Source organism: Loxodonta africana, chromosome 18 (assembly GCF_030014295.1).
Source record: "Loxodonta africana isolate mLoxAfr1 chromosome 18, mLoxAfr1.hap2, whole genome shotgun sequence".
Taxonomy (NCBI): Eukaryota; Metazoa; Chordata; class Mammalia; order Proboscidea; family Elephantidae; genus Loxodonta; species Loxodonta africana.
In genome coordinates this window covers 72,364,172-72,379,943 of record NC_087359.1, presented here as the reverse complement: position 1 = coordinate 72,379,943, position 15,772 = coordinate 72,364,172, and the positions used below count along the sequence as shown (strand labels likewise).

The following is a 15,772-nucleotide window of genomic DNA, read 5'->3' as shown; positions in this document are numbered from 1 at the left end:
AACAAATCTGTCGTAGATTCAAAGTACAACCAGAATGCTCCTTAGAAGCAAGGATGGCAAGACTACATCTTACATACTTCGGACGTGCTGTCAGGAGAGATCAGTCCCTGGAGAAGGACATCATGCTTGGTAAAGTACAGGGTCAAAGAAAAAAAAAGAAAGACCCCAATAAGATAGATGGACACAGTGGCTGCAACAATGGGCTCAAGCATAACAACAATTGTGAGCATGGGGCAGGACCAGGCAGTGTTTTGTTCTGTTGTACATAGGGTCGCTATGAGTCAGAACCAACTCAACAGCACCTAAAAAAACCGACAGCAGATAACTAAGACATTATTTTTCAGTTGTCTGAAAGTCATTTCATAGTTCAAATTGTTGTTGTTAGGTGCCATTGAGTCGACCGATGGTGACCCCATGCATAACAGAATGAAATGGGGCCCAATCCTGCACCATCCCATGATCAGTTGCAGATCAGACAGTTATGACCCATAGGGTTTTCACTGACTGACTTTTAGAAATAAATCACCAGGCCTTTCTTCCTAGTCTGTCTTAGTCTGAAAGCTCTGCTGACACCTGTTCACTATCACAGCTACAGGCAAGTATCACTGACGGGTAGGTGGCGGCGATGCATCAGGTACATTGGCTGGGAATTGAACCTGGGTCTTCTGCATGGAAGTAGTCTGAGTTAAACCTGTTGCTGTTGAGTTGATTCTGACTCATAGCAACCCCATAGGACAGAGTAAAACTACTCCATAGGGTTTCCAAGGAGCGCCTGGTAGGGGAATCCAAAGTCATTAATTGGATGTGCAAGTAATGTGGCTGAGATCTGGCTGATCTCATACGGCTGTCAGGTGGATGACCTCTTAGCATTCTACGTCTCTCTAAGGGGAAACCTTCCCTCAAAGAGAAGGACCAATCTTCATCCAGGGGCATAGACTTCTCAGTGCAAGAGATTTTAATACATTGATGAATTAGAGAGATCAGAGGTGAGAAGCTCTATTATCTTTCAATTTGAATTTAACCAAAGTGACACCTGGCTTGGGCATAGCAGTTTGGTTTCAGTCTCAGGAATTTCCTGATAATAAAAGCTGATTTTTGTTGAGTACCTACTATGCGCCAGGCCCCTTGCTATAAGCATTATATATATGTATGTATGTATGGAAACCCTTATGGAAACCCTGGTGGTGTAGTAGTTAAGAGGTATGGCTGCTAATCCAAAGGCTGGCAGTTCAGATCTATCAGGTGCTCCTTGGAAACCCTATGGGGCAGTTCTACTCTGTCCTACAGGGTCGCTATGAGTCGGAATCGACTCAACGGCAATGGTTTATATATATATATATATATGTATGTATGTATGTATGGCTTTAATCCACACAGCAACTCTACAATGTCAGTGGTATCATCATCCCCATTTTACAGATGAGCAAGCTAAGGCACTGGAAGGGTACATCAACAACAACCAAGAAAAAATAGTTGCCATTGAGTCAGTTCCAACTCATAGAGACCCAATGTGTGCTCCATAGGATTTTCGATGGCTGATTTTTTAGAAGTAGATCACCAGGCCTTTATTTTGAGGAACCTCTGGGTAGACTCAAACCTCCAACATTTTAGTTAGCAGCCAAGCACATTAACCGGTTGTACCACTCAGGGACTCTACAAGGGTACACAGCATTTCCAAAGTGACACAGCTGCTCAGCAGCAGAACCATCCTTTGAACTGGCGACACGTCTCAGGAGGCTGCACCCTCAGCCACAGTGCTTCACTGCTTTGCTTTTGTACAAGAAGGATCTCGAGCCTTGCTGGGAGTACGTACCTTTCTGTCTGTCCCACTGGTAATGATCTGAAACTCTTCAGGATGATAGCAAACGCACTGGAATAAGGTATTGGCCAGGATCATCTGATTCCTCCTAAGACGCCTGAAAAACAGATTCTAAAGCTGTGAAAGTCGACTTTCTCTTCCCCAGAAAACTGACTATTCAAACTAGATTTGGCACAAGCTTGGATTGGTTTATCTACCCCCAACAGCAAACACTGCTGAGCACAATGGCATTTGTATTTTCTCAAAATAGAGTTCTGGCTATTCTGTCTACTCCATTATGTGACCTGGCATTGCACCTAAGGGCGGCTGTCAGAAGATGGTGGGCAGGGCCCATTTCTAAACACAAAGCACAGAACTCAGCACGGATTCCCCTAACTCAGACTATGAGGTCATTGGCGGCTCAGTGGTAGAATTCTCCCCTTCCACGTGGGAGACCTGGGTTTAATTCCCAGCCAACATAGATGCATAGCCACCATCCATCTGTCAGTGGAGGCCTGGGTACTGCTCTGATGCTGAACAGGTTTCAGCAAGGAAGCCTGGGTTCTGACTAGAAGGAAGTAGGAGAGGCTGACCTCACAGCCAACATGCTGTCTCCCGCACGAGATAATTTTATTCTCGAGGCCACCACTTGGAAGAAGAGGTCCCTGTAGGCTGAGGGACTGACTAAGTGTGGGGAAGGGCTTTTTTTTTTTTTCTCCCACTTTTCTTTTCATTGTGGTAAATATATATGCAATAAAACATTTGCCATCTCAACATTCTCCATGTGTATGATTCAGTGACATTAATCGTTTATCATGTTGCTCAACCATCACCATTATCTGTGTCCAAATTTTTCTACCACCTTTAACAGAAGCTCAGTGTCCCCTGAGCACTAAGTCCGCCTCTTCCCCTCCCTCTTGCTCATCCCTGGGAACCACTAATAAACTTTGGTCTCTATATACTTGCCTATTCTAGAAATTTCATACAAATGGACTCATAGAATATTTGTCCTTTTGTGACTAATTATTTTATCCATATTGTAGCATGTTTTGGGACTTCATTTTTCTTTAGGGATGAGTAATATTCCATTGTACGTATGTACCACATTTTGTTTATCCATTTATCTGTTGATGGACATTTGGGTTGTTTCCACCCTTTGGCTATTACGGAGAGTGCTGAACTGTACAAGTATTCGTTTGTGTTCCTGCTTTCAATTCTTTTGGGTCTATACCTAGGAATGGAATTCCTGGATCATATAGTAGCTATGAGTCGAAATCGGCTCAACAGCAGCGGGTTTTTCTTTAATGGTAATTCTATGTTTAACTTTTTTGAGAAACCAAGGCAAAGCACGATGTCTGCACCAGTTTACATTCTCACTAGCAATGGAGGAGGGTGGAGAGGGCTTTTGAAAAATGGGTGTTGTTGGGCTCCTCCTGTAAAGACTTGGCTTCAGTTCGTTGGCATGAGGCCCACAGATTTACATTTTAACCAGCTTCTCAGTTGAGTCTTATGTCCATAATCATTTGAGAATCATTGCTGTAGATACTACACCAAGAGATATATAGACATCGCTTCTTTTTCCATAGACAATAGTACTGGGTAACCGTCTCACAGGCCAGGCTCTAGTCGCTAAAAACGCACCTTCTTCACAGTTTCTTCTCGCTATGGAAGAGCTCAAACATAGCTGAGGGTTTTTAAAGATTTTGGTGCCAACGATTCCTGCTAAACAAGAGGGAGGCTGTAGGGATTTGAGATGGTCACAACCAGTCATCGAAATAAGTGTAGACATGCCCTTCTAGTTACATGTTTTTTCCCAGTGGGAAGTTCAACTGTAGGCTAACACCTTCCTATAAGAGTGGTCCTTGGATCAGCACCACAGGCATCACTTAGGAGCTTGTTAGAAACGCAGAATCTCACTCCTGGCCTATTGAAACAAAGTCTACTTTCTACAAGATCCCCAGGCGATTGGTGCACGTAGTGAAGTTGGAGACACACCAGGCTAGAAGACAGAGGCTTACTTTTGTTTCTATTTTTAATGTGTTAAATGAAAAAAACTCTCTGCCTTTGCCTTTCTTGCCCATTCTCTTGTCTCCAACAAGAACATTTCACATTCTTTTGCTGTATATATCGTCTTCCTTCCAACTCTGACTTATTCAAGTCTATTATGCAGTTATACAGAGGCAATGATTCTTAGGAGTGGTACAGGGGTGCAGGGCAGGGGTTGGTGGAACAGGGTCCAATTCTAAAATAAAAGCACACAACAAAAATGCTTACTGTCAAAAATTCAAAATTTACCCTTGAAAATCCTTGAATCACTCCTACAATCAAGTCTACGTGCTTCGGTCTAGTTGACTTGGATTTGGGCATCCTGTGAAAACTCGTTGCTGCCAAGTTGATTGCAACTTATGGCAACCCCATTTGTGTCAGAGTAGAACTGCGTTCCACAGGGTTTTCAATGGCTGATTCTTCAGAGGTAGTTTGTCAGGCTTTTCGTCCCAGGCTCCTCTGTGTGGACCTCCAAACTTTCAGTTATCAGTCAAACACATTAACCATTTCTACCACCTAGGGACTCCTAAGCACCCCACGAGGGTAATGATATGCTCACTTTATAAGAGATCCCGGGAATGCAGCCAACTGAAAAAAAAAAAATCAAAAAACCAGTTGCCGTGGAGACAGAGTAAAAATGCCCCATAGTGTTTCCAAGGAGCAGCCGGTGGATGTGAACAGCAGACCTTTTGGTTAGCAGCCATAGCTCTTACCCCCTGCACTAGTGGCCAACTGAAGGAGAGGGCAAATTTATGCCACCACTGCTGCCCCATCACACGCTCCTTCTGGGCTTGACTTGACTGGATGAAATGGCAAGAGGAGCTGAGCTGTCTGCATTACTTTAGTTAGTTTCCTTGCTTCCTTTTTTTCAGAAAACTTGAATTTGTGTAAGTTAAATCATTTTTCACTATGTATATTCAGAAATCTACTTCCCCCTCCATCCAGAAACTTCTAAGATTCAGTTCTCCACGAAGCTATACCCTTTCCACCAGCATCCGTAAGCCTTGAATGCCAAGGAAGAGTGACAGAGATGAACGCCTTCTGATGAACGTTCCTTTTACTGTCGCCTTAAATAAGATTCCTACTCTTCATTTGAGCCTTCTCTCAAGTTCAATGAGATGCTGCAGTTGTTGGGTTTTGTCCTGTGTAACACTAGATTCTGGTGCTTAGTCAGTGTCGCTTCCTCCTCCCCATCACAGGAACCTACACAAGATCCCAAATGATGCAAGTCCCATCTGTGCTGGCTGTGACGCACTCCTCGTTATTCTTCTTCACTCTGATGCAGGACACAGAGGACTTGTGTTCCTTCAGGGCCTCTTCCAGCTTCTGGGTCTGGCAGCCTATCTGCCATACCCTCACCTGAAACCACAAAGCACATCCTCTCAATACCAAAACCAAAAAACCAAACCTGTTCCCTGTTGAGTCAATTCCAACTCATAGCGACCCTACAGGACAGAGTAGAACTGCCACATAGGGTTTCCAAGGAACGTCTGGTGGATTTGAACTGATGGCCTTTTGATTAGCAGCCGTAGCTCTTAACCACTACACCACCAGGGTTTCCATCCTTTTAATACAAGCTTAGTTTTTTTTTTTGTAATTTTTTGTGCTTTAAGAAAAAGTTCACAAATCAAGTAGGGCTCTCATTACAAAAATTTATAAACACCTTGCTATATACTCCTGATTGCTCTCCCCCAATGAGACAGCACGCTCCTTCCCTCCTCTATTTCTTTTCAAATCCATTCAGCCAGCTTTTGACCCTCTCTGCCTTCTCATCTCCCCTTCAGACAGGAGATTCCAACATAATCTCACATGTCTACTTGATCCAAGAAGCTCATTCTTCACCAGTATCATTGTCTACCCATAGTCTAGTCTAATCCCTGTCTGGAGAGTTAGCTTAAGGAATGGTTCCTGTCTTGGGCTAACAGAAGGTCTGGGGACCATGGCTTCCAAGGTCATTCTAGTCTCAGTCAGACCGTTAAGTCTACTCTTTTTACGAGAATTTGGGGTCTGCATCCCATTGCTCTCCTGCTCCCTCAGGGGTTCTCTGTTGTGTTCGCTGTCAGGGCAGTCATCGGTTGTAGCCAGGCACCATCTAGTTCTTCTGGTCTCAGGCTGATGTAGTCTCTGGTTTACATGGCCCTTTCTGTCTCTCGGGCTCATAATTATCCTGTGTCTTTGGTGTTCTTCATTCTCCTTTGCTCCAGGTGGGTTGAGACCCATAGATGCATCTTAGATGGCCGATTGCTACTGTTTAAGACCAGAGACACCACTTGCCAAAGTGGGATGCAGAATGTTTTCTTAATAGATTTTATTATGCCAATTAACTTAGATGTCCCCGCAAACCACGGTCCCCAAACCCCCGCCCCTGCTACACTGTCCTTCAAAGTGTTCAGCTTGTTCAGGAAACTTCTTTGCTTTTGGTTTAGTCCAGCTGTGCTGACCTCTCCTGTATTGTATGTGGTCTTTCCCTTCACCTAAAATAGATCTTATCTACTATTTTATTAGTGAAAATCCCTCTCCCTCCTTCCCTCCCTCCCCTGCCTTGTAACCATCAAAGAATATTCTCTTCTCTGTTTAAACTATTTCTCTGACTTCTTAAAATAGTGGTCTTATACAATATTTGTCCTTTTAAAACAAGCTTGATATTTTTGAAAAGATAAGAATCCCAAGAGCTTTTTAACCTCTGCTGTGCTTGACTTTTTTTTTTTTTTTTCGTAAATTCCATGTTCTCATCTCAGTTGTATGGAGTGGGAATGCTAAGTTGAAGGCCAGGAATATTCATGCATAAAATATAATCATCTTCCATGGAGCCTGTACCTGTCTCTACCTTCAGGCTGAGAAATTTATCAGACATCCACTACTAAAACCAATAATGCAAGGGCCACGGCTAAGCCAAGTGAAATAATTTGTCTACCGTATTTTTTCACAAATAATGCACCCATGTAAATAACGTGCCTACACAGAACAAGGCCAGGGGAGAATTGCAGAACAGACAATCAATTGCTCATATGCAACTTCAAGTTGGAGCTGAAGAAAATTAAAACAAGCCTACGAGAGCCAAAGTATGACCTTGAGTATATTCTACCTGAATTTAGAGACCATCTCAAGAAACATTTGAAGCACTGAACACTAATGATTGATGACCAGACAAGTTGTAGGATGACATTAAGGACATCATATGTCAACAGAGCAAAAGGTCATTAAAAACACAGGAAAGAAAGAAAAGCCTAAAATGGATGAGACTCTGAGACTTGCTCTTGAACATAGAGTAAACAGTTAAAAAGAAAGGAAGAAATGATGAAGTAAAAGAGCTGAATGGACGATTTCAAAGAGTGGCTTGAGAAGACAAAGTATTATAATGAAATGTGCAAAGGCCTGAAGTTAGAAAACCAAAAAGGAAGAACATGCTCGGCATTTTTCAAGCTGAAAGAACTGAAGAAAAAATTCAAGCCTCGAGTTGCAATATTGAAGTATTCTATGGGCAAAACGGAGTCCTAGTGGCTTGGTGGTTAAGAGCTACAGCTGCTAACCAAAAGACTGGTGGTTCAAATCCACCAGCCACTCCTTGGAAACCCTGTGGGTAGTTCCACTCTATCTTATAGGGCCTATATGTTGGAATCAACTCAACGGCAATGGGTTTGGTTGGTTATCATGGGCAAAATATTGAAGAATGCAGGAAGTAACAAAAGAACAATGAAGGAATACACAGTCACTGTACCAAAAAGAATTTGTTGACGTTCAACTATTTCAAGAGGTGGCACATGATCAAGAACCGATGGTTCTGAAGGAAGAAGTCCAAGCTGCACTGAAGGCATTGTGAAAAACAAGCCTCTAGGAATGGATGAAATACCAATTGAAATGTTTCAACAAATGGATACGACACCGGAAGTGCTCACTCATCTATGAGAAGAAATTAGGAAGACAGTTACCTGGCCAACCGACTGAAAGAGATCCATATATTTGCTCATTCCAAAGAAAAATGATCCAACGGAATGAGGAGATTGTTGAATAATATCATTAATATCATACTCAAGTAAAATGATGCTGAAGATGATTCAAAAACAAGTAGCAGTACATCAACAGGGAAATGCTAAAAATTCAAGCCAGATTCGGAAGAGGATATGCAACAAGGGATATCATTTCTGATGTCAGATGGATCTTGGCTGAAAGCAGAGAATACCAGAAAGATGTTTACCTCTGTTTTATTGACACACTCCTCGTTATTTGATTGTGTGGTTCATAACCAATAATAATATTGGGAAGAATAGGAATTCCAGAACACATAGTTGTGCTCAAGCAGAACCCGTACATAGACCAAGAGGCAGTCATTGGAACAGAACGAGGGGATATTGCACGGTTTAAAAACAGGAAGGTGTGCCTCAGGGCTGTATTCTTTCACCATACTTATTCAATCTGTATGCTAAGCAAATAATCCAAAACGCTGGACTATATGAAGAAGAATGCAGCGTTAGAATTGGAGAAAGACTCATTAACAACCTGTAACATGCAGATGACATACTCTTGCTTGCTGAAAGTGAAGAGGGCTTAAAGCACTTACTGATAAAGATCAAAGACTAGAGCCTTCAGTATGGATTACACCTCAGCATAAGGAAAACAAAAATCCTCACAACTGGACCAATAAACCTTGGATCCACAATCAATGCCCACGGAAGCAGCAGTCAAGAAATCAAATGATGTAATATTGGGCAACCCAAACTCTCAGCCACTAAGCTTTATTGTCTAAACTCTACTAAAGGCTGCATCAGGATGCTGTTTCTTCTCCCCAAGAAGCTTTTCCTATGACAGTGTCAAGAAGAGAAGGGGAAAAAATGCGTGTAGCTAAGAAAAAATTGACAGACAGACAGAATTCCTAGGTAGAAGAAGGGAAGACTTTGGGATACAAAATGAGCCAGAGGCCTTTTAGACTCCTTGAAGTGATGGAAGAGAAGGCTGAGTGTAATTACAAAATAACAGTCAAAACCCCTGGTTGCATTAAAGGGTTAGTTTTAAAAATATCATCTGCCTTAAAAGATAAAGACTTATATAAAAATTTATATAACTGTGGTCCTCGGGGAAAAAGGAGTTACCCCAAATCTCTGGCAAAGCACCACCTTGGAATTTGGACCTGGGGATTATGAACGGATGTCCCTTTGCCACCTGGTTAACAGGCTGCCGAAAGCCATGGAAGGTTTCTTGAAGAGAAAATAACCCCTTTGAAGCTGAATTTGCAAAATAAATTATGAGATGACAATATGTGCCAGTAAAAACCCCTTGTCCATCCTCTCCCCACCCCACATGTGACAGTCTATCAGTGTGGACCTGGCAAAGAGTAAGCACTCAGTGTTCGTGGATTCATAGCTCAACTCTATATAGAATCAGAATTCACGCCTGTCTTTTCTCAGAACAAATATATTTATATGTATAATTATATTATTAGGATTTTAATTTATGATGTATTTTAGAATGTAAACAAAATCTTCATTTGGTCCTGCCAGAATCCTAGTACAGGTATGTATTTAAAAATCAAATTGATGGCCTCCTGTGGGCCAGGTGCTCTAAATCAAGGGCTCTGTTTTAGAAAGAGTCTGCTTTCAGAAACAGTACCTCTCCTTCCCCACCGCCACTGATGACCCTTTTACAGTCGCTGGTGGTAGCGATGGCAGTCACTCCGATCCTGTGAGAGCTGTTAATGACATACATCAGTCGGCCTGTCTCTGGGGCAAAGGCTCGGATTTTACCGTCATCCCACGCTGGCATGAAAGGGAAACAAAAAGCAGGCGGGATCAGTAGACTTGTCCTCTCCACAGAGTGCTGCTGTCCTACATCATCAGGTCTGGGGAGTATGAGGGTGATAGAAGAAAGAGGAAGCCCCCACAACTGCCAGTAATTACATCCCTGTTCCCCCTAATGTCCCAAACTGGTAACACCTGGCTGAGGCAAAAAAGTTCTTTGTCTTGGTTGAACTTGCCTCCAGGTGTATCCCACCCCAGGTAAGGGAGGTGGGAAGTGAAGGAAGTAGGGAGGCCAGCTCCCATCTCTCCATGAGCTGCAGACTTGTACACACAACTTTCTAGTTGATATCGCCCCTGGGATGTAGAATTTCCCATATTTTCGGATAAAGCACTGACTTTCTGCCACACAGCCTTAAATCTGATGCTCCTGACCCCACCTTCTTCCCCATCTTAATAGAAGATGACATCATTCATCAGTTGCTCAAGCCAAGAAGCTCAGAGCCATCTTTGATTCTGCTCTACTCCACACTGCCCCCCACCCCACACATTCAATCTATCCACAAGTCCCATCAACTGTACCTTTAGAAAACATCCAGAATACAACCACTTCTCAACCCTTCCACTGCAACCACCCTCGTCCAGGCCACCACCACCATCTCTTTCTCGGATTATTAGAACAGCCTCCTCTGGCTTCCACCCTTGCTCCCCTACAATCCGTTATCTACACAGGAGCCACGGTGAGCTTTTAAAACCATGTCACCTCCCTGATTAAGACTTCCAGAAGTTTTTCTCACTGCACTCAGAATAAAAATCCAAATTTCTTAATCCTACGCAGTAACTACTATCCTCCCCCTACCTAGCTTTTCAACCTCCCCTAATACTACTAAAGCTCCCAGTACACTACCCAGTGATTTCCCATCCCCAGGGCCTTTGCACTTTCTATTCCATCTGTCTGGAATGCTCTTCCCAGGTCTTCCTAAGGCTGGCTTTAGTGTCACCTCTTGACCAGTTTTAAATAGGATGCTTAAGGTAGATCTCAGTTCACCAAAGATTTGAAGGAAGTGGGGGAGTGCAGGAGTGAGCCATGGGGGCCTCTGGGGGAAGAACATTCCAGGCAGCCAGAACTAGAGCAAAGTTCATATGCCCAGTGTGTTTGAGGAACTGCAAAGAATCATGGATGGCTGGAAGGGTGAGGAGTAAGAGAAAAATCAGAGGTAAGAAGGTAGAGGTGGCAGAGAGACATCATGTAGGGTCTTGTAGGCCATTTCAGGGACTTTGTCTTTGGAGCTTTAGAAATGATATAATCTGCCTTACATTTAAAAACAGAATAGACTGGAGAAAGAGGGTAATGGGCAAATGTAGACACAGGGAGCCCTGGTAGGAAGCCGTTAGAGTAAGCTAGGAGAGAGCTGATGGTGGCTAGGACTAGGGTGGAGATAACAGAAGTGAGAAGACATGCCTGAGAAAGAAGCCAACATGGAGGAAACAGAGCCAAGAAGAGAGGGAATGAGATGGGTTCTTGATCTCATCATGTTAATAGCTGCATCTAAAGATCCAGCCTCTTGACTTTTCATTGATGTGAACCAGTAAATTTATTTTTTGACCACTGAGAAATTTGCATATGTATTGGACGTAAGAAAATATTAAGAAATTGTTATTTCATAGGAAAATATTATTTTTTGAGATGCCTGCTGAAGTATCAAGAGGTGGAATATCATGGTGTTTGTAATTTATAGCTAAAATACTTTGGTATAAAATAATATATTGAATTAAAAATAAACTCCCTTGGGGGCATAACTTGGTTTGATTTGGATTTGTATCTCGGGTTTTTTTGTTCGTTTGTTTTTTTGTTTTTGTGCCCTGTGCTCAGTAAGTCCTCAAAACCACATTGTAATTGCATTTACTAAATTTCTGTGCTCTAGAGAAAGATAATGTGCTATATGCAGCAATCTGGGAGAAGAGAAATTACTGTTTGGTTCTTCCTAGCTCCGAAAGTCTCCCAGCTGGAGGAGAACTCAAAAGAGAGTCTAGATTATAAGAAAGGAGAGGGGTAGGCAGTGGGAGGCTATTCCGGGTGACTCCCACATGGAGACTACTGTAGAAAGAGAATGACGAGAATCAAATCCATGGCCGGAGCCCGAATCCGAATCTTGACAGGTAGATGTTACCTGAAACAATGCTCTTCCCATCTCTCATGAAATCAATGCCGTGGCAGGTCATGTTGGGCACAGTGATCCGCAGCAGCTCCCTGTTGGACAACGTGTGCCACACTCTGATGTCTTTCTTGGCACAGGTAGCAAATAGCTCAGCAGTGCCACTGCAAAGACACCATAAAGAGGCTGAGAGGTGCGGCCATAAAAGACAGACACTGCTTCTCAGATGCATCTCTGACAATAAAATGTGTTTCACCAGGATATAGGGAAGGGTGCGTTTTAGATTTCACTGACTCTCCAAAGGCTTGATGATCTTAAAAGTTTCTGGTGTAAAATAGCTTTCGATGCCCTCAGGTCATCTGTGGTCAATTTTTTGTAGTCCTTTTCCTTTAGGAAGGGTAAGGTAAAGCTGCTCAAAAACAAAAAATCAATTTAAGAATCTCTCAATGCTCTGGTAGACTAGAGGCCGGTAAGTAACATCTCTTGAGATAAATATATCTGTGGAATATTTATATTAAAAGAGGCTCAACAAACCCTTAAATGTAAAGTAGACAATCTCACTAAAACTTCAAAGGAGAAAATGATAAGGGTGCTAGGATTTATGTTTGCAGACAACCCAAACACTTCTTTGCTTAGTTTTGAGGAAATAATGAGATGTGGGCAAGGAAGAAAAGCCCAGTAAATTTGTCTGCCAGGTTTTTTTTTTTTTTTAAAAAAGGATAACTTGTAAATAGACATATAAGAAAGTACCAATATGTCAAAAGATTGTACACTTTATGTTGATAGTGGTGGAATAATTCAGAAAAGGATAGTGAGAATGGTTGCACAAAATGAAGAATACAATCGATGTCACTGAATTATACGTATAGAAATTATTGAATTGGCAAATGTTTTGTTAAGTATATTTTTACCACAATTAAAGTAAATGATTGATTTATTTTCAAATACAGATTCATACGGTGAGAAAATACCCACCATGTTCACTATTAGAAATATTCGTAAGAACCTAATCATAAGGACTCAGGGAATCCCGATCTCATGATCTCAGGATTGAGTTTTGAAAGTGAGTCTCACTAATCTAAACAACAATGCTTTTGAATTTCGTAAATTCAAGCTAAATAATGAGGACGTTCAGAGCAAAAACTGTCTGACCAACTTCCTGGAATGGATCTTACCAAGGACAAAATGTGTTTCATCATCAAATAATGGCAAACCATGACCGAAGTTCTTTTTGATGGTGTTTTAGGCTGGATTCTCTAGAGAAGCAAAACCAGTAAAGTGTATAAATATATATATAGAGAGATTTTTATCAAGGAAACGGCTCACATGATTGTAGAGGCTGGAATGTCCCAAATCCCTGGGTCAGGATAGGGGCTTCTCCTGATTCACATAGCTGCAGGGGCTGGCAAACCCAAGATCAACGGGTCAGAGGGCAAGGCTCTTTCTCACAGGCTGTGAAGACCAACAAATCCCCAGATCAGCAGGCAAGACGGCAGGTAAGCTGCTACCTCAAGACCCAAGAACTGGAGGTCAGACAAACAGGAGCCAGTTGCAGGATCCAGGGAAAGCAAAGGATCCAGGGAAAGCAAAAGCCTTCAGCCTTGCCAGAGAGTCCACCTATATGGGATGCAGGCCACACCCCCAAGGAAACTTCCTTTCGACTGATTGGCTACTCACAGCAGATCCCATCATGGAGTGACCACATTATATCAAATCTCATCGTGGAAGTGACCACATCATCATACAACTGCCAAACCACAGAGAATCACGGCCCAGCCAAGTTGACATACAATCTTCACATTCACGGATGGCTATTCGCTTGTTCTGTGTGGCATTTACCGAGAAATACAGCCACTAGATCCGGGAGGCCTCTTATGCCCACCACCCCCAGGTCTGCCAAATCTGGAGAACCAAAGACGTACAAACAAATGACGTGAAAGAGGTTTGCAAGAAGGTACCATTAAGCTTATTCCAGACAGCATTGAGAAAAACATAGAAAAGTTCTGCTGGTCTGTTATATTCTTTACATGATGGGTTTACTAGAAAAGTCAAAATTCTAAAGAAGCCCAAATCTGAGTTGGGAAAACTAGTGTAACTACGTGGTGAAGGCAATGGCAAGTCTGTTAGAATAATTTCACTACATCAGAGAATTTGAAAGAGATGCAGTGCAGCGAATTACTTAATATAGCCCTTTTAGCTGTAGTCTTTGTGACCCACACACAATGACTGCCAAAAGAATGAACAAATCTGTCTTGGAAGAAGTACAACCAGAATGCTCCTTAGGAGCAACGATGGCAAGACTACGTCTCACAAACTTTGGACTTGTTTTCAGGAGGAATCAGCCCCTGGAGAAGGACATCATGCTTGATAAAGTATAGGAAAGCCCTTGATGAGATAGACTGATGCAGTAGCTGCAAGAATGGGCTCAAGCATAGCAACACCTGTGGGGATGGTGCAGGACCAGGCAGCGTGTTGTTCTGTTGTGCATAGAGTCACTATGAGTTGGAACCGACTCAACAGCACCTAACAACACGCAAAGAAGGTATATGGAAGCCTAACAAAGGGAATGCTCAGTTTTGCCCTCCTGCTAGATTTAAAATGAGCCCTACCAGAGGTGGGAAGAAAGGATCTCACCACCACCAAAAAAGAAGAGCCAGGAGTGAAGTGAGTCCTTTGGACCTGGGAGTCCTGGGCTGAGAAGTTCCTGGAACCAGGAGGCTGAGAGAGAGAAAGACAGAGCTATAAAAGCAAAGATAGTGAGAAGCAGGGGCAGAAAAAGGTGGGCAGCAGAGGCAGGAAACCACAGGAGACTGGCAGGAGATAGTGCAGTAGGCTTCTGGGTCCACAGAGTGAGAAAGCTGAACACCTTCAGGCAGGAGACTTCCTGGAGGAGTAGGGTGCCTCCAGGCACTTCATGGAGCTAGGTTTGCTGACCCAAGGAGCTAGAGCTCAGCGCCTTCAGGCTGGGGCTTACTAGCAGAGTGGGGTGCCTCAGGGTACTTATCAGGAGAGCTAAAAGAGCTTTGTAACACTTGCCAAGCAGGGCAGAGGCCAGGCTGAGGGGCGGAGGGGCAGAGGGGCAGAAGGGCCAAGGGGCCGAGGGGCCAAGGGGCTGAGGGCCAGGGAGAGATCTACATGCCGGCACTGCTAAGAATTTCTCCTAATCAAAGAACTGTATCCTGAGCATTCCTGAACCTGAATTGTAACTTGTTATTTCCCTAATAAAACCCACAATCATGAGTATTGTCTGTGAGTTCTGTGTGACCATGGCAATGAATTATCTAACACAGTAGAGAAGTAGAGTGTGCCGTGGGAGGGAAGGCTGGTGTCAGAATTGGTAAAGAAGGGGGAGAGAGGTACGTCTGACCTCCACCTGAGAGGAATCAGCCTTGGGCTGTTGATGTTGATTCTCTTTCCCTCTGGTGAAGTTAGCAGAGGTCAGGCTCTGGCCCCATGCTTTTTACACGAGAGAAATCATAATTATATGAAGAGATGTTGAAAATAAATTAATAAAATTAAATTCCCTTGTACAAGGCATCATATATACATGATCTCAATGCTTAGGATGAAAATGTTTTTCTCTTCTACTTACAATGGAAAGACAATATCCTGAACAGCTTCACAGTGACAAGTAGCAATGAGAGTCTCTTTGAAATCTGTGAAGTTGATGCGATAAATGTGCGATTCTTCTGTCCCTACAAAAAACTGGTGTCCTTCACCTCGAAGTGTGATGGAAGTGATGCCACCTTGTAGCTGGATTTTCCTTTAAAAAGAAAAAAAGCAAAGTAGATTCATTCGATCAATCACAAATACTTATTAACCATCTAAATCATTGTTGTATGCCATCGAGTTGATTTCAATTCATAGTGACCCCAGAGAACCAGAGTAGAACTGCCACGCAGGGTTTCCTAGGCTGAAATCTTCACAGAAACAGATCGCCGGGTCATTTTTTCCTTTGGAGACACTGGTGGGTTCAAGCTGCCCACTTTTTAGTTAGCAGCTGAGTGCTTAAACATTGTGCCACCAGGGCCCCTTATCTAAAT

At 42.9% G+C, this 15,772-nt stretch overlaps 1 protein-coding gene across 1 annotated transcript in view; it reads right to left on the bottom strand.

Annotated features, from left to right (window-relative positions):
- CFAP52 (cilia and flagella associated protein 52) overlaps positions 1-15,772 on the bottom strand; it is a 56,763-nt gene that overhangs the window by 6,108 nt on the left and 34,883 nt on the right. Inside the window, exons 8-12 of the mRNA XM_010596610.3 lie at positions 15,322-15,492; positions 11,745-11,893; positions 9,449-9,594; positions 5,052-5,203; positions 1,814-1,916 (exon numbers count right to left, since the gene is read on the bottom strand). Of these exons, the coding sequence (XP_010594912.2) occupies positions 1,814-1,916; positions 5,052-5,203; positions 9,449-9,594; positions 11,745-11,893; positions 15,322-15,492 (721 nt within the window). The remainder of the gene's footprint in view (positions 1-1,813; positions 1,917-5,051; positions 5,204-9,448; positions 9,595-11,744; positions 11,894-15,321; positions 15,493-15,772) is intronic.